The following is a 26,838-nucleotide window of genomic DNA, read 5'->3' as shown; positions in this document are numbered from 1 at the left end:
CTGTGCCATCGCAATGGTACAACTGTTCCAGCAGAGACAGGACAGTGAACAGAAACCCCTAGGACAGGCAATGTGTGCCACTGCCTCGTAGCCTACTTCAAAAACAGTGCATAAAATGTTCCTTGTCACCTGTAAGTGGACAGTGATGATTATAGCTCAGTCTATGTTATTATTGCCTGATTTTCCCTGTTTGAGTTTTCACATATTGACTCCTTACTCAAGGTATTTTAACATAGATTTGAAATGTGAATATGTTTTATTTTTTCCCCAGTAAATATACAATACACACTTCAACAGTACTATTAACCAACTTCTTATGCCAATTAAACTTTGCTGCACTAACAATACCAATGAAACACATTAAGAGGTCATACTTTTTCGTGAACAAACTGTAGCCAATAAACAGTTTTTTTAAAAAAACAAATTAAAAAACAATTCTAAGTGCTGCCACAACATCCCTTTTCTTTAAACACATTATTCACAATAAATGTTTTTCATTTTTTTTTAAAAAAGAAGAATACTTCTTTTAAAATAGCAAATTAAATGGCATTTTAAAAAATATGTACTGTGGTTCATTGGAAGTACACTGTATAGAAAAGAGAGAGAAAAAAAAAAGAAGAGACATCACCTGTAAGATAATGGAGACACTTTGCCATACACAACAACACCTCATGTAATATTGTAAGCAAATTATTAATGAACAAAAATGTACAGAAGCAGATGGACAAGTTAGTGAATATCATGGTACTGAACAGCTTTAATACTGACACACATTTACTTTCCAGTGGAAGAGATAAAACACATATTTGAAAGTAATTGGAATGGCTTTATCAACCTCTAATGATACTGAATTTTGAATAGAACAGAGTGAGTAAGGTGTTCCACCAAAGCTCAGCACGAGCTTTTGTATTAAATGGGGCAAAAAACAACTATTAGTGTCTGAGTAAACATTTTCCAGAGAATTAAATTTCAATTGTATGATGAATAGTCTTCACATGGTAACACCCAAATAATGCAAACGACATACATATGTAATTGTGCTGCATTCTTTATCTTGAACATTTTTAAGTTATGTTTTTAACTGTAGTGTTTTAACAAGCAGGAAAAGGGCATATACTCATTGGTCACATATGTAAATAAATTCATACTTTTTTTCCTCAACTTTTTTTGTTTGTAACTTGCTAAATAACATGGCTTGACCATAAGGGAGTTAACTAGCATTTTTTAATATTCAATAGTGCTGAGGTATAATTGATGGCTGTAGTGTTTTATCTTATCATGGAAGAAGTTAATGAAATGAAAAGCAACACATATTTAGCATCATATTTTACTTTTTTAAAGATCTGCCATGACAAAAAGTGTTCTCAACACTGGTGAGCTCCAAGGCAAAATATAAAACAACATAGACTGGTTATATGAAAAGGGTATTCAATGAAAAATTGTGTTCATTGTCAGATAACTAACAGAAATAAGCTGTAAGATGCAATATTTAAATTAAGCATCAAAGTAATGGGTGGGTTAGCCACACACAATATTCTAAGAAAAGCTTGAAAATTTACTTTGTGATATTTGAGGGGTAACAAAGACTTGGACAAAGTCGTGAAAATTAATGAAGAGACAGGATGCTGTCATTAATGTCCACTTACAGAGTCTGGTTTATTCAAAAAGTGTATAAACGTGCATTATTTCCTCATCATAGTAGAGTTTGAAGTCACTCACTAAAACACAGGTCAAAGATTTTCTTTGCTTATATCCAACTTTTTGGATGTATTGTATTGCCAGAAATATACTTAATGCAAGCCAAAAATAATTTGACCAAGCAAAAAATTGCTTTTCTTCCAAACACTAAACATTTTACTACAAATTTAGTGGATCCAATTTCAGCTCTTGCAGACTTGAGGCATGGAACAGAAAGGGTTGTATAGACTGCATCAAAACAATGTCATGAATTTCAGTGGTGCAGCTCTATCCTCTATCGTACTGTACATGTATTGGAAAGATGAAACAAGATACTCTGAAATTTCGATTTTTGGGAAGCAGCCTGAATATGTCTTAATAACAGATTGCATTCTTATCTCCTTACTAGGTATTCCTTGTGTTTATATGGTTTGTTTCTCCTGGAAAATCTTGGTCCTATATTTTGGTCTGGAGAAATTAATGGTAATAATTCTTTTAAAACTGCAAAATAAAAACAGCTTTAGTGAAACACCTTAAGTTTTTTTGTTTGTAGCAAGGTCTGTTTTTCTTCCCCTTTACTTAGTGGCATGGGATGGCTAAAATAGCCATTTAAAAAAAAATGGGATACTAAGGGTATCATTCTAGTGAAAGGGTCTAGGCCATTTCATGCTACCTTTAGTTTTCATTTTCACTCTTTAATCTCACACTTCCATCTTCTGACCCCTTCTTAAATAGGAAGAGCAACTATGTTGCTTGCTTTTAAAAGGTTTAAATTGCTTGCTTTTAAAAGGTTTAACTCTGTCTCTGATGTCTTCACTGACATCAGTTTTGCCTGTCACTTTCTAATTTCCACACTCCAATGGAAAACCACCTAACGTACTCCTTTACATACAGCGTTATCCAAAGTAGCTCACAGGACGTAAACCTGCTTCACACATTCAGTCTCTTTTTTTCTTCATGTCATGAGGAGTAGAGTTTTGTGCTTATCACCAAATAAAATTGCAGTGCAAACTTTAAACATAAAAGTTACACAATTAAAAGTTAATATATGGCACCACAGCCTATTAATTCACATATAGTACAACAGACCAGTAAAAACAGACATGAATATGAACATAGCTAAAAAGAAGGTGAGCTTGCATAGCAATGCAACAAAAGAAATTATATACAGAAGGAAATCCTTTTAATCCTGGAGGGTGATTTTTTTTCTTTCTTTTTTTTATATACTCCTGACAAGGAATAGTTTAAGGTGGATGGTGTATTAAAGAGAAGAACACAAGTAAAATATCTGTGGGATATGTGTGGCTGTGTGTCTTTACATTGCATTTACAGTTCTTTTAATAGTACATAAATAAAGAAAATGTTCATTGCACTGTTTAGTGTCATCACTTCCATGAGTTCAGACCTGATGGTCCATCAGAGCAGCTTGCAATGTGTCTTCTCAACTACTCTATAGAGAGAAACAAAAGAGAGAGAAAGAGGTTGTAATAAACCACACAAAATAAAGCCTATGGCAATATTACTGCAGCACAGGATGAATATTCAATAGGTTGTGAGAACAGGGTTAATTGTTTCTAAGATGAAAAGTGAGGGATGCTAAAATTTAGCACTTACCAACACCATATCTGAGGCTGCACATTTCAGGGCTCGTGAGTCACCATCAGCTCTCAGACAGCTACGGGGCAGTAACTGCCAGGAGGTGCTGAGGGTTTGACTGCAGCAAGAGGATGCAGACGTGCCAACAGCTCCACTGCTTTTATTACCATTAATAAGTTTATTAAACACACCAGGATGCCCAAGCTTTCTGGGGTTTTGATGTACTTTTTCCGAATATCAGAGTCAAGCCTTTGGGCAGCTGGTACTGCCAGCACGAACATAGCATCAACATTGTTTTAAAGGAAGATATTGAGTGATAATAGAAAACAAATTTGGAAAACAATTTCCCTCTCCTGGGATGCTGAAGAAAAGGGTGAAGATATAAAGTTGAAAAACTGAGCTACACAATCAAGAAAAGAGGACCTCCATCTAAGAGAATACTTGTCATCAAGCAACAGGAAATCAAGGAGAAGGCTGAGGAAATCTGTCATTGGCATTTCCAAGTCAAGCACACTACAATTAGCCAAAAAAAATTGTAAGTTACTAGAATTCCTTATCAATTTTCCCCATGCTTCACTAGCATTACACACTGAGAGATGTTCCATGCAGATAACTTTGGCATGGCTTACACAGATTTGAACTGGTTCATGCAAGGAACAGAAGGATGGCATTAGTTTGCCATCACATGCAATACTCCTCAGAAGGCAAGAAGATCTGGATAAAGCTTAATCTGATTATCACACACAACTTCCTGCTCCCTTTACAACAGATTTATAGATATTTCTTTTATCTATTTGAGAGTTTAACTGGAGCTAGAGGTAAACTTACATAATTCACCAGTAAACTGTCCTTGACTGTTTGATCCCACATAGCCTATATCGAGAAGGTCACTGGCATTGCGTTGGTGACCTCCCCACAAGACTTCACCTTTTCTAGGTCCAGTTGATCCTTTAGAAGAAGATGTTCCTGAAGAGCTGTGGCCACCAGGGGATGGGAAGTTGGGTTTACTATATGGTACGAGTGCCTCTTCTAGAAAAGCAAAACAAAGCAAAATAAATACCAATAAAGTCCTAGAAGTAGGAATAAACAAGCTATTCATTTATGCACATCATATTCATTCATATCATTCTTTTGTTTTGCTTTACAGCATAACAATTTTACCTAAGAAAATGCACAACTAAGACTTGTATCTCAAGGACAGAGAAGCCAGTATGAATTTAAATCTTGCCTCCTCATGAACTCTTAATTCAGTTTGTATTAATTATAAAAAGTCTAGATTCATTATGAATAAGAGATCATGAATCATAGATACTTTAATAAAAATAGGTGAACATGCAATTTCCTAAACAATGAAGCTATGATTAGATATTTGCTTCAAGCCTACATAAATGTGCTTTTTCCTTTTCTTTAGCTTAAATTATGGCAACATTACCTCAATCAGTTTAGATAAAGAACTACAATATCAGCTAATTTAATTAGCTTCCAGCACCTCAGTAATTTTTAACAATGCAAAGTACACTGACTTTTTTTTTTAAGTGGTGTTGAATTACACTGGAAAATATTATATTATACATTGCAGTTGTAATATTTGGGGTGGATAAATAGCCCTGCAGCTTGTTTCATGTTCCATTACGAGCAAAAGGCTTACTTTTGGATTTGGGATTGTCTTTCTGTGAAGAGCGGTAATAATGAACTGCTTTCAAGAGCAGGATTAATGGCAAAAAGGCATAAAACTGTATATCTTCATATAGCATGAAGTAAAACAAGACATCACTTCTGATTAGAGTTTCCTGGAGATATTGTTGTAATAATCCAGATCTAAGAAGCATAACAGCAGCACTGATTTAACACTGAAATAGAAGCACTGTTTTATTTCTTTGCTGTGTATGATCCACTTTTGCCATCTCAGAAGCTGAAGAAAGCGATCTTGCTAAATATAGTTTGATTCAAGAAAGAATGTGAGTATGTATGCCTAACCTCAAACACAGCATTGTCCCTTCTGAAATCTGTGGGATTTCTACTGCTTGAATCTTGCCTTTTTTTAAAGTGAATTTAGGCCAAAAGGGTTTTCTTTATTTGGGATTTCCGATTGTCTTCACTCTTAAACATCCTTTTTGAGGAGAAATGGACTTTCTTTGACTGAGGGCAGGAACACAGAGGGAAAGTAGGTGGGGATGGTTGGAAAGAAAGAGGAGATAAAACCACTTTTATTCACAAGCTTGAAGCCTTTGCAAAGACTGCAGCAGAGGCATAATTAACTTAGGGAAGTGCTAAACGAGAATTGTGGAAGAAACTCAGGATTTCATTATTTGCCACAAGAGAATAGGGTGTGGGGATACCCCATGTGAGCTGCTGTTGAACTGGGCCTGTTTTTAAGGTGAATCTGTTGCAGAAGAGGGCAGGCAGCTGACTTCTTTCCCTGCCAAAGTATCTCCCTCTGGTCCTGCCGAAGAGACCAGAATATTTGTGCTGCAGGACGTAAGGGCATTATCAGTGTTTTGTGCTATGACTCTGTGCTGTCCTTGCTGAAACAAAGGGAAATGTTTGAAGGACACTGTAAAAATGGCATTCAACAGCCACAGTCTCTCTTAAATCATGGTACTTGTTTTTTTAATATATCAAGACCTAACAATAGAGCCAGGTGCAAACCTGGTTTCCAAAGGCTGGCTAAAACATGGAACAGTTTGCATTAAGGCAGCAATAAAGCAAGCGGCATAAATCAGTTTAGCAGAAAGTTGAGTACGTTTTTAAAGGATGAAAACAAAAGTCACCAGCACTGCAAAAGAGTTAGAAGATGACATATATAGTCAATTGATTTGTTCTAGCTTGTGGACTCAGGATAAGCCCTCCTTCGGGTTCAATGAAATATTGAGGAAAAACGACCGTGAATAAAGTGCATTATCATTATGGAGCATATGGTATGTTAAATTATCTGTTGTGCCCTCAGAAATAAACATAATCCATAAAATAAGGAATTTTGATGTAAAATAAAGGCTAGGTTTTACACGACATTCTAGCACACGAAAAGCAGTTGTCTCCAGTCCTGAGAATGGACTCACATTTATTAAACTCTCCAAACAGTGCCCCATGTCCAGGCCTGCAAAGAATATGGGGAGGCTTTGCTGGTGCCTTTCTCTTTGAAATACTGAGCCATTAATTTGAAAATATAGCCCCTGTGAAATCAGGATATGTGTGTGTAACAATGCTTCTATACCTCAGAAAATAACCAAAAGGCTTTTCCTGTTATCAAAACTATTGTAGCCTGATCTAGCACCACTTTCATCAGAGGGGGAGCTGAGCATGTGATATTTGATGTGCTTTAACTCCAGTTTTACAGTGAAGCTACTGCCAGGACTTCAGTGATCTTGATTATACTGAAAGCAACCAGTGGAAACAGAGATCCCAGACTCAGGTGTTTTTATTCTATTCAACTTCAAACTAAAAGTCTTTCAAAATTTCACTCACAGCTTGGTAACATCTGACACAAACCCCCTAAGTTGCAAATTATCTATTTTCTGGAAGCTGATAGCTAATAGTAACTCTTTTTCAGAAATGTATTGAAAACTGGGACAGAGTGGATTTCCAAAGAACTATGCCATTAATAAAGGAAAGGGGAAGAAGCACAATTAATATTATTAAAACACCCAAATTTAGTGATATAAACCAGCATCACGCACAAGAGCAGCCTTTTTAAAATCTACCAGAGACAAGAGTGCAGAGCAGGAAAGCTGCAGCGCAAGAGGCTGGAATGAGAATGCAGACAGAGAGATATGAAGCCCTGGCCCATCTTGTGCACAAACTTTATGAACTCCTCACACCAGGATAAACTCATAACATCTCCCAGAGGCATCCTTTTTTATGCATAAAAGATAAGCATTTGCTCTCGGCATCCTGAATCTGACAAGAACAGGATACCTGTAACCACTTCAGTGTAGGGCACTGGAAGAGTCAAGATCAAATTCTCTTTATTTATGGACAGATAAATGCATGCCCTGCAGGATGGGAATTTTACTACTTTATAAGCTCTGCATCGCAGAATAAATGACAAATTCTATTTGTACACTTATGAGGCAGAGGAAAAAGAAGGGACTTCTTTCTAAGCAAGTCAGAGAGGCATCCTTAATAATAATTACCAAGAAAATGAGAAGTGTAGGGTATATTTGGGCTATTTTCTATGTGTTTGTACATCATCTAAATTGCAGTTAACGTTGCCATTTCACCAAGCAGCATAAATTTCACACATTATTTTTAAACTGTGACTTCACATCGTGATTTCAGAACATGAACAGCCACTCCCTTGTTTATGCAGCCAGCATATTAGGAGGTTTTAGCAGTACCATTATATTTTAAAAATAAGGATTGTATTTAAAATATTTACTACAAATATTACAGGCAGCAGTATTTTCCCTAGGAGGACTTTATTCAGTAAATCCTGCCCCCGTGACAGACTTTTCTGCACAATACTATTCTTTTCTTAGTACGTCAGTGGTATTACTGTGTTAGATTAACAAGGAGCTTTAAGAGTAAATGAAATCAAGAAAAATATGGATGAAAAGAGTACCTCTAGTGTGACTGTGGGAGATACATACATAAGTGAAGAAACAGCGTAACCCTACACAAAGAACTCCACACACAGTACGATTTTTTTGTTTGAATCTTATTTGTCCTCTTGTATCACTCTAATCAGCACTGCACTGGGATGAGGTGATTAATGGGTTAAAGAAAACGCCCTAGGATGAAACAGCAGCTTTTACTTGAGGTCAGGCTGAGAAAGGGAAACTGGAAATACTGAAGAAATACAACTCCAGCCCAGCATCACCTCCTGTGCACAATTGTGCAGACTTGAAATCCATTTAGGTGCTAAAGTCAGCTTGGGGCAAGGTGCAGGTCCTGTATGAAGGTGAAAACCTGTGCTGTCACCTTGCTGGGCTTAAGAGATGAATGCCACTTTGTCATATCCTCGAATAAGGAGAAGAGAGGGTTTTTAATACAGCTGAAAGGAATGTCACTAGCTCAGAAGGACCAGCCTTCTTGCTGGCATGTAAAAAAACTGCTGCCAACTTGGAAGCAGGTTGAAAGAACTGGAAAATATGGCCCTATAAGTATAAACAAATATATCTAACAAAAGATACTCTAAAAATCTCTCTCCTTCCAGCTGGCCTGAAACTGTTCCTATTTTCTCCATCACTATGCTTGAGAACAATATCAATTTCCAAAACATTGCAAAGAGTGCACTGAGTCAGGTGATCAAGGGATTTCATTGCTGCAGGAGGGAAGACAGTTGGACCACAAGCTCTCCTTTCACTTTGCCCTTCCTCACTCTCCAGCCTGACCCTCGCCAGCGCTCTCCCGGAGAGGTGCAAGGTGACCCTAGAGCCCTGCCAGGCACAGACCCCTCGGCAGAGGGGTGCAGCCGCCGCCTGCCTCGCCTCGGCCGGTGCAGCGCGCACACACCTGATCCGAAGGCTGGTTTGTGTTGGGCTTTCCTGAAATCCTCTTGGCGGTCTGTAGAGCTTATCCACTCCTGGGCTTGCCGCTGCCACTCTAGTGATGTCCTAGCGGGCCGGTCCAGGGAGCTCTTTGTGTCATCTACGCTGGCTGCTGCGTGCTGCCTCTCCAGAGAGCTCCCCTTCCTCTCGGCAGAGCCTCCGCGCTGGCCCGGCGCTACGGGCTGCCTTAAACCCTGACCGGGGGGCGGCTCGGGTGGTGGTGGAAGATCTAAAAAACGTGAATAACATTCAGGTGAACTGAACTTTTTTTTTTTTTTTTAATTGAAACAGAAGGTCTGGTTTCGACGCTGAAAAGAAAAGTGCCTTGCGAAGGGTACGAGCCGCTAAATCGGTTGATTTTAAAAGGAGGAAATTTCACGTTAATCAAGAAAGGGTTTCGACTTCCGCTAGCTCTTTATTCTGTGTTTCTACCTCTTTCTAACTTCAATAAAAAATCAATAGACTCTGAGCTCTAACTTACACTTTCAAGGATGGGATTTATTTTCCGTGGGGTGTACTTCAGCTGCTTTATTCAGTAACTGCAAGGAATTCAGAAAGGCTGTGGAAAACTGACCAGTGCCAGTTTACAACTTCCCTCCACCATACTGGGGCTTATTTCATCCTGGTCTTGGGCTACACTTCCAGCTCAAAATCTAATATAGAACTTAATCAAAATGAATAAAATGACACAAATATTGGGAAAAATTAATTGTTAAACCTAGTGTCCTTGAAAAAGCATCAGTACATCTCTGACCACTGTGTTTTAATGGAACCACTAAACAACGAGTCAGCATGTAACCAACAAAATGAACAGCTAGTCGTCAGAGACTAGAGGATGGCCACTCTTAAGTTTAGCAGTCTTGCAATTATAACCAATTAAAACACAGTTTCAGCTAATGGAAAGACACTTGCCTGGTCTCTTACAACTTCTGTCCTTTTCAAGTTTGTGACTTGGACTACTATGATGCTTGTAGAATTGAAGGTCAGCCTTCTAATCACATTTATGGGGGCAAAAGCAAGCTTTTTTATTAGTCCTCAACCCAAGGTATCGATAGACTCAGGGTAATTGTAATGCTGACTCACATTGTAATCTGGACTCACAATAGTCCAGATTATTTAAAAGAAAAAAAAAATCAGAAAATGGAAGCACCTTTAGTATCATAATGAAAATCCTTCTATGTCATACACACATTTTATACAAGGAACACTTTTTGATAATTCTGTTTTGGGGCAATGGATAGCCCAAACAAATCACTGTAGCCACATCAACTTCACAAAAACCTGTGTTGGCTTACAGTAGATTTGGGTCTGACCTGTTTTCAAGGAATTGAACTTGGCTCAGTAACAGGCATGGAAAAGTAAACCTCTGTTTTGCCTGCAGGGAAGTCTGATGATTGTAACTCTAGTGCAACTGAAATTCATTTTGTAAATTGGTCAGGAGGCCTGTGGAGGGAGTTTATTTCAAAGTCTCTAATCCAGCTTTATATAATGCTTTATATAATGCTATACAGATTTTTTTTCATGTCCTTGCTGTTAGAGGTGATACTTATACCTCACATATGGAGCAGAAATGCTTCCAAAGTTGCTGAGATGTCATTCCAGTAAACACTGTCTCTTACAGATAAATGAGGATGGGCATGTTATTTATGTTTGCAAGAGAAAGAAGTTGTATCCAGTGATGCTCCTGCCCCTTTGCTCACAGCTGAAGTGCTCTGCCCCAGATTAAGATAAGCACCCTCTGGCGAGAGCAGCCTTTTAATAATCTGCCAGTGAGCTTGGTGCATGCTTTATGTTCAGCACTAATTTATTTGAGAAATGTTTCGTTATGAATATAGATGCGACCTTTCATGACAATGACTGTACTTGAGTTACTGTAGGTGGAAGCAGGAGTGTATGGGAGCTTGCCAATGTTAAAATTGCTTTATAGTGCTGGCTTCCAAAATGGCATTTCTTATAATTGATTTTATTGCGATCATAACCAGTTAATGTACAGAACCACAACACTGGCATCTGCCTGTGCAATCTGAAATAGAGATTACTGAAGCTGTGATTTATAAGCACTTTGTGGAGATGCATTGAATCCAATAAACACAGCCATAACATGACATCGGACTATGCAATTTTCCCAGATAAAATATTTACTGTTCAATATAAGCAAAATTTTCAAGTTGTAGCATAGAAAAAAAATTAGGTAAAATTATTGCAGTATTAAACTTTAAACAGACTACCCTACTTCAGAAATTTCTGTCTAATAGTTGTTATTAATTAGATACTTAAAAGGAAAGAAGGCTTGTAGTTAAACTATACTGCATGTTCTAGAGCTGGCTGCAACTCCTGGAATTACTGTAGAGTTATGGTGTTGATTTACTGTTAACCTGATTATTGCTTTTATCCATCCACAAAACAAGCATAAAGACTGACTTATGCATAGAAGTGAAGTGAAACAACATGTTTGTAAATTTCCTTGGGTGCTTTAAACCTGTGGATGAGTTGAAGAGAAAAATAAAAGTTGTCTTGTAATGAAGCTTCACAGAATTCTAGAACTACAGGTACTTTGGAATTAATATAAACTGGCTCTGGCCTGAGTACAAACATATTGAGTTGTGTTACAGGTGTCTGAGAAGATCTGTAAGAACACTTACTAATTGTAGCCAAACATCACCTGACTAAAGTGTTTCTTCACCTCCTTACTCAAGGTTGACAGCCACAGTAACACCTACCTGTCCTTTTAAATAAAAAGAAGCTGGAAGAGAGCTTCATTTGGAAATGTGGCTTTTGATTTGCTCTGCAGCTTACATCCTGCATTCTAAATCTTGTGCCTTAGTCAATAACTAAGTATTTTCTGCTCTCTTTCCGGGGTTGATATAAAGATCCCATGTATCTGGAGTCATGAGCTTCTTCCCCCAACACCATTGAGAATAGTCTTGCCTTGCTTTGGTTTTCCTACCCTCTAAAGGGGTAACGGATGTCAGCTGAGTTAGAAATCTCAGATCCTCACAGGCAGACTTATTACCACATAAAGGCAACCATGTCAATCATTCCATCATGTCAATCCCTTCAGAGAAGTTATGAATTTAGAGATGTAGGGATTTCAGTGGGATTTTCAGTGAGGATACCCAGAGTGGTAACACTGATTCAACCTACTTCCATCTAAATCCCATTTATCATTCAGGTGGTAGGGAAAATACCTGAAAGCCTGCACTGAGCTAGTAACTTTCTAGGTCAGTAGGATGTCATCCAGATTTTCATTCTGAAGTCTCTAATGGCAGGATTATCAAACCTGCAAGGCAATTCGTAAGTGCATTGGTGGGGAGGTGATGGACTTATTGATTCAGTAATGGAGGGATTGTGATTGAGGAGCTGTAGGACATCAGAGTGCCTGGTAAGGGGGAGATGGATATTCAGTCTGGGATTACTCCAGCTCTTCCTTAGAAGGCTGAGCACTGGCTAAATGATTGAGGCACCAGTCAAGGTTTGGCACAGCCTCTCATCATTAACCGGAAAAAGCAGCAAGTTAAAGAACCTACAGCTATAAGGACACACCTTTCTACCTGTGTCAGTGATTTCTTCTCCTAGGGGTGATAATTACTGTGACATTTAATAAGCCTCTGGAACACTTTCTAGCATCAGAAAATAAGTATTTTCTCAACATTAAAAACTATTTTTAATACACAGCCGGAAGTTAGTAGCAAGGCACGGTAACATAAGTCTTATGTTCCAGTTCTCTTTTTCAAACCCTGAGCGTATTTCCCTTCTGCCTCCTCTTTGATTTTTTTTTTTTTTTTAAATATTATGCTCAGTTAAGGAAGGGCTTTTAACTTCAGTCACACAGTTACCATGCTGCCAACTATATGACAGATTCCACTGTTTTGCAATTCATGACTACTTGTTTCTAGGAAAACAAATTATTCCTTGAGCACTAACTAAAGCCCTCCTGGCTGATTTTTTGTTTTTAATTTTTTTTTATGATGGACTGTGAGCTCAGAATGAAAGTTCTGATTATCTGAGGGATTCATAACATATTCTTCCTCTGTGGATTTGGTGTTGTCTCCATAGTCTTTCAGGATGTGGAAGTGAAAAAAACAAGTTGTACAGCAAGAGAAATATGAAGACTCCATCCAGAGTCAGTCTCTAGAGGCTTCTGACCTGCAGCTGAAGGAAATGGGTTTTAAGGGATTTGTGTGGATTGCTGTCAGAACTAAGCATGAAGTTGAACCCTCAAATGCTTACACGGTCTGAGATGTGTGTGCTATGTGTTAAATATTACAGTTTCTTAGGTCTTTTGCACTGTCCCACATGGTTACAGTTAACAAGGAGGAAGCACTCATGATGTGTATGGGAATGGGCAGAGAAAACTGGAGCTTTCTTGGTCAATGAAAATTGAAAATGACAGACATCCGGTATGTGATGAGACTTAAACACAGGATAACAGGACTCATCCAACTTGGGAATTTGGAAACAACTGGCAAACCGAGTATATTCTCACAAGACAAATCCAAGAGGAAGCAGTTATAAGGGGATGGATTGGAGACATCTGAAAAAACAGAGAAAATGTATAGTGATGCTTTTCACAGAAACCAGGAGGGCCCAGGGCTGAATAGACTGGCCTGGATTAGGGCTTGGAATTGCTGGACATATCCAAAGCTCTCCTACTTGCTCATTCTAGCTATAGCTTAAGGATAGTGGTATTGTTTGTCTTTATGAAGTTCATTGCAATGTTCCACAGAAAGCACCCAGTTACCATTTTTAATTTCTGCAGACCAGAGATTCCTAAATTTAATTGTTTACATACATGCAGGTGGCAGCAGCAACTTTTAGCTTCCTTAATTGACAAATGATCTTTTGCAAATTTAACTATGACTCAGACTTGACATTACACTTTAATGACTCACATTGAGTAGGAGTTGAAGCGGAAAACTGCACCATTTGTGTTTGTTTGTTTGTTCCTGTGTTAATACAGGATGGGAACTGTTCCTCTATTGCTCCAGGACATCATAAATTTTTGCAACACATAGCAAGGACTTTAACTAGGTTTATAAAAGATAAATATTAATCTAATGGCACCTGAAAGCTGTTATGGTTATTGCCCATGTCTGAGAGGTTGAAGGAAATAGTAAATCATTTGTATTCTAATTTAAATATATGAAAGAGACTGGTAAGATTAGTATTTTTAAAAGGATAAATAAAAGGCAATAGGAGTTTCCTCTTTTAAAATGAATCTTAGAATTGGATCTCTTTCACTAATTTCAAACAATCCCAAATTTTATGATGGAGTTGTTCTCTGAGGAGCCCCACTTCCATCTGTCTCATGACCTGAACTGGATCCCCATTAATTTTCTGGTACCCACACTATTGTAAAACACTTCTGTAGCAATGGTATTCAGAAGCAGAAGGATTAGTGTCCACCATACTGAGTGCACTACAAACTCACATGTACACAGAATTTGTGGCCAAAGATGCTCACAGTGCAGGGTGACAGGATATGGCACTCAGAAGGGTTAGCAAAACGTGTACAGCAAGAGTATGGCCAGCACCACACATGACATCCATAATTTTCCAGTTACTGTTCTCACAGACACATCTATTCAATGGATCTATGTAATAGAGAGGGCTCTGTAATATATCCATAAGGGGAGGGAATGAATGGTTAAAGGAACTCGGAGGAGCAGAATATAAGCTACTTTAAGCTGTTTCCACAAATAATATCACAGTGAGAATGAGCCACAGAGCTGGAGGTGTAACAATAACCCCTTTGGTGAACACACTTATCACTTCAATACCTACAGGTGCAAGACCAGGGATCAGAAGAAATGAGGGGGAGCTGGCCACCTTCCTATCCAGTCTTCCTCAGAAACTAACAGGCAATAACTGTCTTCTGCCAGACTCAAGTAGGGTAGACAAAGAAAATGGAAGACAGAGCTGATCTTAATTATCAGAAGAGCAGAACAGACACGCCTGAAATTTCCAGATGTGAAGCAGTCGTAAGAGAGAAGTGGAGATGTAAAAGAGGGAGACACGGTCACTGAGGTCAGTGGATGTCAGGACTGAAGCAGCACGGACAAGAGGTGAGGCAGAATCATGGGAAAACATGGCACGTGTTGCTGTAGCTGTTGGGTGTCTGTCAAAACCAGCACAAACCAAACAAGTCCTGTGGGAGCGGCTCCCTGCTTCTCCTTAGGAATTCAGGACACACAGCTACTGCTACTGGTGGCTGCTTCCATAAATTGTAAAATCACCCACAGGCCATTTTTCAATGTCGACTCACGTGCAATGCAGTCATTTTGGAGTAAGATTTCTGAGAAACCCTTAGAGACGATGACATGTTCAGAGCAGCAATGGGGAGAGGCTCCTCGAACGCTCGCCCCACACTGCCCACACGGCAACCCGGGGAGCTGAACTGCACCAAAGCAGTCACTGCCTGTAACCCACATTCCTGCAAAGATGGCTCTGCCTTCTCCTGCTGGGCACTCCTGCAGGTTTTCCTCCCCCAACACTCACCGTCCGTGATTCCCTCCCGGCGATGAGGCAGCGGGGGCTGCTCCAAGCGTCCACCCTTGTGTTTTTTCGTGGGCCTCGGCCTCTGACCCTGGTTGACAGCTGCACTGGTGTTGCTGTCAGTAGAAAAAGGACTGCCTGGCCGAGGTCTCTGAGAGGAAGAATATGCTTTGCCTAAAGAAGGAAAAAAAAAAAGGAAAGGAGATGAAAAAAATGTTATTGCCTTGAAATGGGCTGTTCTATTAATGTCTGCTCCGAAACATTAAATCAGGCCTAATTCTCAGAGGCAGGCAAGTGTCCCCTCAAGGTACCCACTGATAACAACTGCTTTAAGACACACCACAAAACGTGAAGTAGAGAAACTTGGCATTCTTTTGTCTTTAACTTTTATAATTAAAATTATTCCATCTGTTGTGATAAAACGACTGTATGCCATGTAACTCCTACCTGCTCTGTGTGCTGAACAGATGTGTCATAACAACTCCTCAGCCTCAAACAGGGAAGGAAAACAGTTCTGCAATCATATCAAATTTATCTCCTCCTACCTTCCACTTTCATGTTTTCTGAGCCAGATTCCCATTTTAGGGGCTCCCATATGCACTGTGAATCTGGAGTAACTCCAGCGAGATAAACATAACTGATTTTGCAAGCTATGTAGCATTGGAGCACCGCATACTTAAGGGCTCTCTTTTCTCAAGATATAAAAATGGGGGTATATTTAAATGCTAAAATTTCCCAGTTAATTTTCAGTACTTTTATTTGTTAAAAATATATATTCTATTAAGATTTATTTATATATATATCTGTTGTGTCCATATTTATATATATATATCTGTTGTATATATCCATACTACATATATATGTTGTGTGTGTATATATATATATTCAAGCGACACGATTTCTCTTTAAGAAATATCTTTGATGCTGTTCTATGAGGCAGATGATTAACAGTCTTGGAATTCAAAGAGCACAGTTCATTTACTATAGTCACTTCTTCTTATTCTGATATTTTTATTCTGTTAACTAGACTTAATATTTAATGATAACTGATGAAAGCTAAAAATCACCATCTTTGACTTTCTTTTGTTCATGTGTATGTCGTTCCTGTGAAATTTTGGAGATGTTAACATCTTAATTCATTTAGAATTGGTAATTAAAATTCTTACATACTTTAATGCTATCTCCAGTGGAAAATGCATAAGCCAGTCCAAATTTCTTCTCTTTCAGTGCTGTTCTAGGCCTAGTTGGTGTGAGAGATGATAGAAAGTGGCAAAATGGGTGATTGCTATTTTTCTGGTCAACTGGCCCCGTGATAGGAAGGAGGTCTTTTTATGCTCTGGTCTACCCTGCAGTGGGTTATGTTTTCTAGTAAAGCCTTCCAACAGATGTGCTCACTTCCAATGTGCTGTCCCATACAACCTAGAAAAGCCTAACTGGGGGTAATATGCAGCTCAGCATCCTGTTTGAAACATTCTGAGCACCAAGAAGGCATGGTGGAAAAGTAGCCATAATCTCTCTAACATGTTGTTTCACACTAATACATACGTGTTAGGATAATATTTCACTGTTTGACTTCAGAGATTTTGTGACTCTCTCAGGCTTTAACTTCTACCTCCTGACTGTTGTGCACCCTGAGGAGGGCACTGCTCGCAGGCAGGCTTGTCCCCAGCTGCACATCTCTGCCAGCTATCAGGGGTTACCATCTTTGGAGCCCTCATTTGGGCATTCCCTAACCCTCCTCTGCCAAAAAAAAAAAAAAAAAAAAGAAAAAGAAAAAGCCCAATTGAATTTATATAGTCTGAAAACAATGCCTTTGCTAACCGAGCTCATTTTATCTGAAATTGGGTTACAGAACACCCACCCAAGCAGCTAATTCTGGAGCTGGGAGAAAGCAAGGAATAAGCACTTGGGAACATTAACCTCTATAGCTGGCACAGCTGCAGCCAGACAAAGACAAGTGATCAAGCCCTTGTTTCATGGATAAGGATAACACAGCAGATGAACTCAGAAAAAATATTAAAATTTCATTTAAAAATAAAAATTAAAAAAGACTCCTAATGCAAAGAAATTCAGATGTGAGCCTGAAATTTCATCCCAGCTCATAGCACGCTGCACAGATGTTTTGCAAAAATAAACTCACAACATGCAAGTACAACTAGTGAGTGCAGGATGCAGATTCTTCACACTTATTCTTTTGACTAAGAAATGTGATTATCCATTTAGAATGCTGGCTTTAAAAAGAAATAGGCACTAAACTTTCTCTTTTATCCTTTCACAAAAATGAGGCAAAATAAATAGCACTGACCTAAATCATACATGGGGCAAACACAGATGATGTGCAGACTCCCATAGCACATTTTTCAATGCACTTAATAACTGATTACAGCATCTTGTATTTGTATGCAGCCCTTCCAGTAAGAACTGCTGAGCAGTGTCAGACTTTCTGCAGCAGATTTAGTGTGTTTAAGTGGAGACAAGGATGAATCCACTAATTCTTGATTTAATTTCCCAAGGGTGTTAAAAGGGAAAGCTGTTTGAACTTCATGGCAAATCACATGATGGCTTCTGGAAACTGGAATCAAAGTGTCTGGCAGGAGAGACACATTGCATCTGGATTCACCAGTGCCTCTCCTGCTTGGCAATCAGACATTCCCACGTGAGGCTATCAAGCTGGACATCTCCTTTAGTATCTACCGCTGAGAGTATTTCACAGCTGTTCTAAATGGGTGAAAATAACTGTCCAGACTGCAGAGGAATAAAGAGCCAGGACCTTCAGGCTCCCTTCGGAGCAATGAGCAGGATAACACTGCTGCTTCTGCTCTGCCAGACACCGTGCTGCACTCTGGGGCTGCTGTGGGGCAGCAGGGCTGTCTGACCGAGCCACCCTGCCCTGCGAGGTGACACATCCTAATGACACTGCAGTGAGCAGGGGGAGTACTATTTCTGTTTGCTGAGGTCTCTGCCAGGAAAAAAAAAGGGAGGGCTGTTTGTTTACATGTCGGTTTTCATTTTATTTCCATTTTGGCTGCTGGATCATTAAGAGAATAAGAGGGCAATAATCATAAAGTCTCTACCACAGCTGCTGGATCCTTTTTTATACCCTCTGTTCTAATGGTCTGTCTGAGGAATTACACACATACTCACTTTAAGGGCATTTGTGACCTAATCAAGCTAGGAAAATACAACTGACTAGGGGGCTCTCATCCTTTCCTTCTAGTTTCCATTCACATAGCTACAATAAAAAATTGTATTTATTCTTAAATGTCCATGTTTGTGAGTCCATTTACTTCTGTTATGAGTGTGTTTGTGGTGGAAACTGCACTTCTCAAAGGTTTGATACAAGTGACAGTAATTTTGGTGAATATTTGCATTAACTTTTACTGGAGCAAACACCACCAAAAAAAAGGTTGGAAACAATTTGCTCCTTTCATTCAGAAGCTGGGAGATTCTTCAAGGAAAACAGTATATTTTAAGTTACAGTTTGGACAGATGTGTCCATACTAGATAAGTTAAGGTCTACATGAGTTTTCTTGGTGTGGTGTTTTTTTTGGTTTTTTTTTTTTTTTTTTTAAGTGATAAGCCAGATTTACTCAGTTTTCCATTAATAGAAGGAAACAACTGAGGGCTTCAGCTGTGGTGAAATAATCTTTTAAGGATGACTATGCCTGACCAAAGCCAGTGGTAAAAGCCCCAGTGATTTGAAAGAAGATGGATTTTAGGACTTTGCCATCCACTCTTGCCTTTATTCCTGATGTTCCTAAAAGGCAGTCCTTGCCATGAAGTTATTGCATGCAGAAAACCTACAGTTTTCAGCCCCAACAAGAAACTTTCTTTTAAATGCACACATTTTACTGAAGGAGACTTCATACCAGACTAATAGTCTAAAAAATTTAAATGATAGAAATATTATAGAACCTGTCATCCAGAATTAGCAGAAAAACCACAGCAAAAAATATGACCCAAGTTCATACTCTGCTATTGGATTTGTGGATTTAAATAATTAGTTATTGCTGCTATTTTGACAAGACTAAGGAAATGTGAATGTATCCTTTTTTAACCAGATAAAGATAATATTTCTTTATATTTTTTAGTAGAAGTAAAACATATGAAGCTTTAAAAATAAGAACTAAAATATACTTAGTTTTCATAAACTAATTTCAGATGATTGGCTGTTTTCAAATGTAATATCCCCTTTACCTGTGCTACATTTTACTTGGCAGATTCAGTTGGCATAACCAAAATTAAATGTTATCAAAATGTATGAACTTATTAAATTAAGTATTTTTAAAATCAGCTATTAATCGAGCTTTAAACAGTTTGTTTTTTTAACAATCAAAGCACACCAATTCACCCCATGCTCTGCAAAACTTCACAGAAAAACACACTTTTGCAACATGAAATGCAACAGAGGAGCAGGGATAGAGATAATAGTTGAAACGTGATGTTCATCACTGGAAATGTGAATGATTGTGAGGAGATTTTCAGAAAATGAAATCATCAAAGGCTGCAAGGCAGAATTAGTAATCTCTTCACCGAAATATTAAATGAGTCAGTAAATCCAGAGCAGAGTCAGCACTGAGGGGAACTACAGCAGACCAAAGGTGCAGATTAAAAGCTTGTGCTATTCACTACTTCAGATCACTAGAAATGAAACATAACACAAGGTTTCATTTAAAATACACCGACAGAAGTATCTCCATCCACCTTATCCCATGCACGTTAGACAAGTGTGAGACGCAGTCACTGAGAGAAGGATAGGCAGAGACACCCTTCATGCAGAAAGCATCAACTTTGAGTCTACAAACCTGTTCTTGTCAGGCTGGTTCCATCCAGCCTAAACCCAGCTTTATCTGCTGCTGCAACCAGTGCTTGTGCAAAAGTGCCGCTGGTAAAGATGGAGTCATCTGAGGAGCTACCTACACTAGATCTACGACTAGAAAAGTTACGGTCCTCATCAGACGCAGAACCCCATCCATTTACCATTGAACCTAAAAACAAATGTAGGGGGCTAGTGAGTGGTGCACATTTGATACTCTTTGTTCATCTAAAGCTTAAAGACCCACCTAACACGTCCTTTCTCAACAGGAAACCCAAAATTCATTTGACAGAGCTTGGTACAGAAGAGCAATATTCATCTAAAGCTTAAAGACCCACTAATTGTGTCTTTTCACAACACAAACCCCAAAGTTTATCTGAACAGAGTTTGGTACAACAGAGCACTATCAGAGCTAGGTGGGATCTCATTTGTAGCTTGCTCCATGTAGCTTTGCTCCTGTAAACAAAATAATGCATATTCTCTACAAATGCAAAGGCTCTGCAATAAATTCTTTTGACAATTAATGCTTTTTTTCCTGTGATTGAATTGAATGTGTCTGGTTTTGATATTTTTGTTTTACTTGACTTGTTACAAATCAGTATCTAGCTTGATATTTGCCAAACCAAGTCTTAATTTTGGACTGCATATATTTAAGTCTCAGTAGATATGGCTAAAGTCAGACCTGGGCTTCTAGAGCTATTCTGAACAAGACTGGCTCCATGTAATTTTGTCAATCAAAACCTTAAAATAAATGAGCAGTTTTAATGGCCTGAAAGTAGCTGATCTAAAGTAGTTCACTCTAGTGGATTAAAGTAACTTTTTCAAAAGGTTAGAAATAATTAAGATTCAAGAGCAGAGCAAATATATGCTCAGATTTAACACTGATTCCATCGCTACACCAGTGTTGGCCCCATGGTACTTTCTACCTACGGATTACCACCACTGCAGGAGAGGAAGGTGATAACAACATCATAAAAACACAGTCAGAAAACCAGATATCAGAAAACCCACATACAGAAATCTTGACATAACTAAAATATAAAGAGCAAAATAGAGAAGGAAGGATAAATCTTATTCGCTCTTCATTTATATTTTCTTTCATTTTTTTCTGAAGCATGAATTAAGCATCAATCAGCTGCCCATAAATTTCAAAAGCTATTGCTCAGTTCAATTTTTATTTTTTTTTTCTGAAGTACTGTAATTCTGTTTCTTTCAGGGTTTCAGATGGAGATGGTGGCATTCTGTACTTCTAAAATGTCCCAGGGTCATTCTGCACCGTGCAGTGGAGCAGGAGACAAAGGGAAGAGCCAGCAGCAAGCACTTTGCTCCAAGAACAGGGCAGCCCTGTTAAACGAGCTACCAAACCCAGGTGAGGTGCAGAGCCACCAGAGTGCTTTTGGGACCTGAGCATTGCATGCTGCTGTGTTGTTCTGAGATAGTACAGGCACCACACCCATCTCAAAATATCTGAAATGTGCTTTTTAGCAATACCTATATGTTGGAAAAAAAAAGCCCAGTGGACCTGTGAGAATCTGCAGAGAACTGGTTTTCAAAGGCATGAAGACACATGTGGAGGGATGCATCATGGCCCTGACTTTACTCAGCAGAGCTGAATTTCTGTAAATGCACATAAAATGTGTAGCAGTACAGCAGCTTTTTCTAAATCCATGCCCAAGAAAGCATTTCTGTGCTTAAAATTGTTAAGCAGTAAATCAATAATGACCCGCTTATTGGTTAATTGATAGGCTAATTAACTAATGGTGGTGACAAATATTAAAAATGTCCTGCAAAAATAGGTCCTGAGTACAATAAATGAATCCTGGAATTCAGTAGCATGCTGGCCCACGAAGCCCAAGAACAATGGATTATTTTGTGATGCTGCAGTGACCAAACCTTTTAATGTCAGAGAAGTGGCAGGGTATAATAACACAAACCTGTGCACTCCTCAGATACAAGAAAAGAAACCAAAGAGGTCTGTGGAGGTCTGACAGGCAGAAAGTGTGTTAAGTGCAACAGAGAGTGACAGAGTTTGATTCTGCTTGCCAAAAGCACACATAAAATTGTTATTTTCCAAACAGACTCGACCTGATGCAGACAGATGTGAGGGAGCCCAGATCACAGCAAGGGAAGGGTAAAACTGAATTCCCTCTGAGAAGACATTTTCTGAACTATCAAAGTGCAGTAGGACATCATAGAGAATGGAGAGAAAAGACACTTAGCAGCAGTTATTGATGATGTCTGAAAAGAGATACAGCAGATAAAACACTTAATGAAGATGTAAGAAAATGAAATGCTATAACTGAGGACATTTTCAAACAATCACTTATAGACACATTCCACAAAATATGGGAGCACAAGCTGAAACATAAAAATGTAACTAGAGCTACACATATCAAAGGATGATACTTAGATGGTAAAAATTTAACACATATGCTATTAATTTCAGGGCCCAAGGGTTTTGTGTCAGATATTCTTTTGTCTGTGCAGAGACATATAAAATCCTATACAGAGCACATTTTGTTTTCAGTGTCATGGTCCATGGATGTTTTAAAAGAACTTTTCATTTCTATTTGCTCACATTGCTTTGTCCATTTGCTAACCACAGCTGTTACACAACATGCAGTGCACATGGTAATTTGGATGTGACACTTTCAGGGTATGTGTAGTAGCTGTTTTTCATTTGCTTTGTTAACCAGTCAAAAAAAAGAAAAAAATCTTGTTTTAGGTATGAAATATATTAAAAATCTGCAAAAGGACATAGTGTGTGAAAACAGCTATTGTTCTACACACTCACAGACATGTCAGTTTTTCTAAAATTACCTATGTTTTTGTTATCAGACTGTCAGTTTTCTAGGCTAACCCTATAAATAAATCTCTGTTCCTCAACTCCTCCACATTCCCACGGAGAGCAAATATTAGCCAGGCTGGGAATAGTGTGCTCTGGCTATGGATCACTCCTCCAGCAGCTGTTCTAGGAGGGGCCTGTCACACTGGAAGCTCTGTTCTTGCAGGGACAGGGTTTTACTGAGATGTCATGACCCCACCTGGAGTTCTGCACCCATTTCTGGGGTCCCTGGCACAAGGCAGACAGGGCCCTGTTCAAGGTGTCCAGAGAGGAGCCACAACAATGATTAGAGTGTTGGAACCCCTCTTCTGTGAAGACAGGCTGGGACAACTGGGGTTGCTCAGCCTGGAGAACACAGAGCTGTGGGGATATCTTGCTGCAGCATTTCAATTTATAGAGTGGGATCATTGCAGAGCCTTTCTGACAAGGCCTGTGGGGACAGGACAAGAAGCAATATTTTCAGTCTGAGAGAAGGTTTAGATTACATATAAGGAAGAAATTCTTTACCATGAGGGTGGTAAGGCACTGGAACAGGTTGCCCAGAGAAGCTGTGGATGTTCCAATCCTGGAATTGTTCAAGGTCAAGCTGGATGGGGCTCTGAGCAACCTGGTCTAGTAGAAAGAGCCCCTGTCCACAGCAGGGGAGCTGGAACAATAGGACCTTTAAAAGCCCCTCCTAGTCCAAACCATTCTACATTACTTCTGGTTGCTGGGAGCAACTTTTAATATAGAAACTTCTAACTGCTGAAGTCAGCAGAACACCCCGAGACACATACAGCACCCACAGCTGTGTGTGACCAGGGAGCCAAAGGCAAAATCTCTGCACTATTTCTACGGATTCCTGAGCTATTCAGTTTCCCTGCACAAACAATTTCTGTTCCCCAGCAAAACGTGCAGCAGTAAATCCCATTTTGCTCTGACCTGCAGAGGTGTAGGCATTGCCCAGAAGGCACGGGAGTGCTGGAGCCCAGCCCGGGCACCTCAGGCCAGCACACAGCTGTGTTAACAGAGCACACGTGTGACTGCTTGTTTAAAGGCACCCACTGGCCTCTCGCTTTCCAAATCGGATGCACATTTGTTTTCCTCTGAATAAAGGCAGAATAAGAGATGCTGACGTTCCTTTCAGATCAACTGTGCATTTTGAAATGGGATGAAACAGGCTTTTAGTGTCTTCTTTACATGCAGCTCACTATGTGTTTTCCAAGAGCACGTTTGAGTTTTTACGCTTTCTGGCAACTGTAAATTTTACTCTTGCTGACAGCAGCAGTAAATGCTTTATGCAGAACAAAATCAGCTCTGTGAAAAGTTGAACTCTGTTTTCTTGCTCCATAAAATATCTCTTGGTGCTAATGCAAACAGAAAGCTTCTTTGCTCTCAGGGAAAGGTGAGGAAAACAGAGGTGCCAGCTTCCAGTAGACTACATGCTACTGCTTTAGTGGCATTTTGCTGGCAATAAAAATGCTATTTTTCTTTGCAAAGTGTACCGTTGCTTTACTTAAAAATAATAATGAAGGCTGTCTAATGTACCTGTGAAATAAAAATGTCTAATGTACCTGTGTACCTGCTCACAACAAACCTGGCACTTCTGAGAATTCCATTAGATACTTTTCTGCATCTACCAACCTCTGTGTGCTTGCTTCATGTGTTTTCCTTTACTAGACCATCCAGCACATATTAATGTTAAGCCTCTGCTCCTCTGCAGTTTTTTTAATGGAACAGGGATAGACTGCTTAGGTTTCTGAAGTGTGGGTGATGTCCTTAGGGACTGATGCTGCTTCAGCTGAAATCAGTTAGAGAATTCTTTTAGCCTTTGTACAGGACAAAGATATTATCCTCTCTTGCATATGTTTGACCTCTGTCATGATTACACAGCAGGAATGCCCACTGATTTTGGTGGAAGTGATGGAATAGAAGGGGCAATAGTCACTGTATCATCAAAATAAGGAAGAATAATAGAAGTGTTTGAATGCAGAATCTAAATATGATCACCCTTCCAAAAACTAGACTTTGTTTTTAACCTTCTTCTACCATAAATGCCCATCTACTTAAATGTATACACCTGGAATAAACCTCTAAGTTTTAAATGTTTTATTTTCTGGGCAGAAAACACTTAAAAAAGGGAGGATAAAACCATACGTGGATATTCAGCACTTCACAGGTCCAATGATAATTAATGACCTTCATAAACATCTAATGAAAAATGAATTTATGTCACTTAGCCAAATTTATTTCTGTTTGCATTCCATCCTTCTAGATTTTTTTGGTTTCCATATTGCTGAAAGGCACAAAAAAATCTCAAATTTATTCAAGCTGTTAGAAAAGAAATGCACACAGAACATTAAGTAGTTGCTCAAATGTTGCTGAGCAGTAAAATACTATGATAAAGTGGCAACTTGCTGTGTCTCTATTACTTCTTCAGCACTAAAATTAATTTATGATCAGTCATCAATTCATTTACATGTCATTTTATGCTAAATCTATCGTTGCTGATGAATGCATATCCCTAGATCCATTAAGCTAGAGTAAAGTCTGTGCTTTATAATATGACCCTGCTAATTGTTGCATTACCATTTTTATGAGATACAAAAAGTAGCAGTTTCCTATTTTCTGAGCACATATTTAATCCATGAAGCACATTCTTCCTATTAAATGCAATCTGTCTAACTGCTTATAAAATAGAATCTTTTGCAATAGGTATCCCTAAGCAAATCAATACAAATATTGAGCTCTGCCATGGTAAAATATGGCTCATGAAAATGATACTGTGCAGTTTTTGAGAATTATTCCATTTGTGCTCAAACACAGAGAATGAACAGCTTTTTCCTTACAGAGACTGATCAGTGAGTCTTATAATCAAGACCAAAGCATGTCAAATAAGAGATATTCTTCCCTGCTGACCTAAACAATCTACAGAGATTTTTATAATTTAGATCTATATAATTCTATTGAAAAAAAAATGGTTGCCCATTTGTTGAGGCACTGTTTACAAGAATATCTCTCTGTTTATATCAGTTTGTGTTAGTTAGGTAGAAGAGGTCTTGCTCTAATTGCCATGCTAGTTAATGAGCCAAACACTTCCCTCAGACAAAATGCACCAGGACTGAAGATACAACAGCTCTCACAACCGCCTTCACTGGTGCTGCAGGAGGAGGAGGTAAGGAGAGGGCAAAGAAAACCCCCAAACCATAACACTTTGACCTGAAAAAACCCAGGCTTGCTCTTAGTGATTTCAGTGAGAAGCAAATTAATTTCTTCTACAGTTGTCATATGCAATTAATTAAGTCTATTAAAGTAGAATAATGCAACAGACTCTTTGTGGCCATTCATGCCATAACTCTGCACAGCAATTCGTTTTAAAGGCAAACATTAAACATATGAGAAAGAAAAAACATACTTCAATGTGTCTCTGAAAGCAAAAAATAACCCTAAATAATCATGAATTAAAATTTAAGTGAGAAAAAATTTTACCAGTGTTTTTTGATTCTTTCTACTTTTTTTTTTTAAAGCAGATTCAGTGACTCAATATCTTAACAAACCATACTGGGAATGAAGCAAAACCTTGGCTTTAATTTCATATTACATCCCACAAACATGCAAATCTAAACCTCCCTCCCTGAGTTCTCTTTGTGATATCTGGAGAATCTTAAGATACAGTTCCTGTGCACTCCTCCTTTTTTTTCACTTTATTATACATGTCAACATTATGTCTCTGCCACCTGCAAAGAGGAAAGCTTAATAGTGCAGATTAAATCCTTGTCTGAATCTTCAGTTAGCTGTGACTAAAACTCAAGGGCCTGGAAGACAACTTGACTTTTAAACAGTTTAAAGGAGCAGCACTGTGGTGTCAGAGGGATTCAGTAGTTTGTGCTTTGGCTCACGCAGTGCCAGTGCTTCCCCTTGGAGAATCCCACATTTGGCAC

The 26,838-nt window shown here is 38.8% G+C and overlaps 1 protein-coding gene across 6 annotated transcripts in view; it reads right to left on the bottom strand.

The window, feature by feature from the left end:
• Window positions 1–225: 225 nt before the first annotated feature.
• ROBO2 (roundabout guidance receptor 2) overlaps window positions 226–26,838 on the bottom strand; it is a 429,807-nt gene continuing 403,194 nt past the window's right edge. The window contains exons 24-28 of one of the 6 annotated variants that reach the window (XM_063393923.1): window positions 20,063–20,245; window positions 15,261–15,431; window positions 8,728–8,991; window positions 4,102–4,302; window positions 226–3,127 (exon numbers count right to left, since the gene is read on the bottom strand). In XM_063393923.1, the coding sequence (XP_063249993.1) occupies window positions 3,126–3,127; window positions 4,102–4,302; window positions 8,728–8,991; window positions 15,261–15,431; window positions 20,063–20,245 (821 nt within the window). In that variant the 3' untranslated portion in view covers window positions 226–3,125. The remainder of the gene's footprint in view (window positions 3,128–4,101; window positions 4,303–8,727; window positions 8,992–15,260; window positions 15,432–20,062; window positions 20,246–26,838) is intronic. The other 5 variants (XM_063393924.1, XM_063393926.1, XM_063393927.1 and 2 more) reach the window with 5 other exon arrangements.

The sequence above is a fragment of the Prinia subflava genome, chromosome 3 (assembly GCF_021018805.1).
Source record: "Prinia subflava isolate CZ2003 ecotype Zambia chromosome 3, Cam_Psub_1.2, whole genome shotgun sequence".
NCBI lineage: Eukaryota > Metazoa > Chordata > Aves > Passeriformes > Cisticolidae > Prinia > Prinia subflava.
This window is presented reverse-complemented; position numbering and strand designations above follow the sequence as displayed.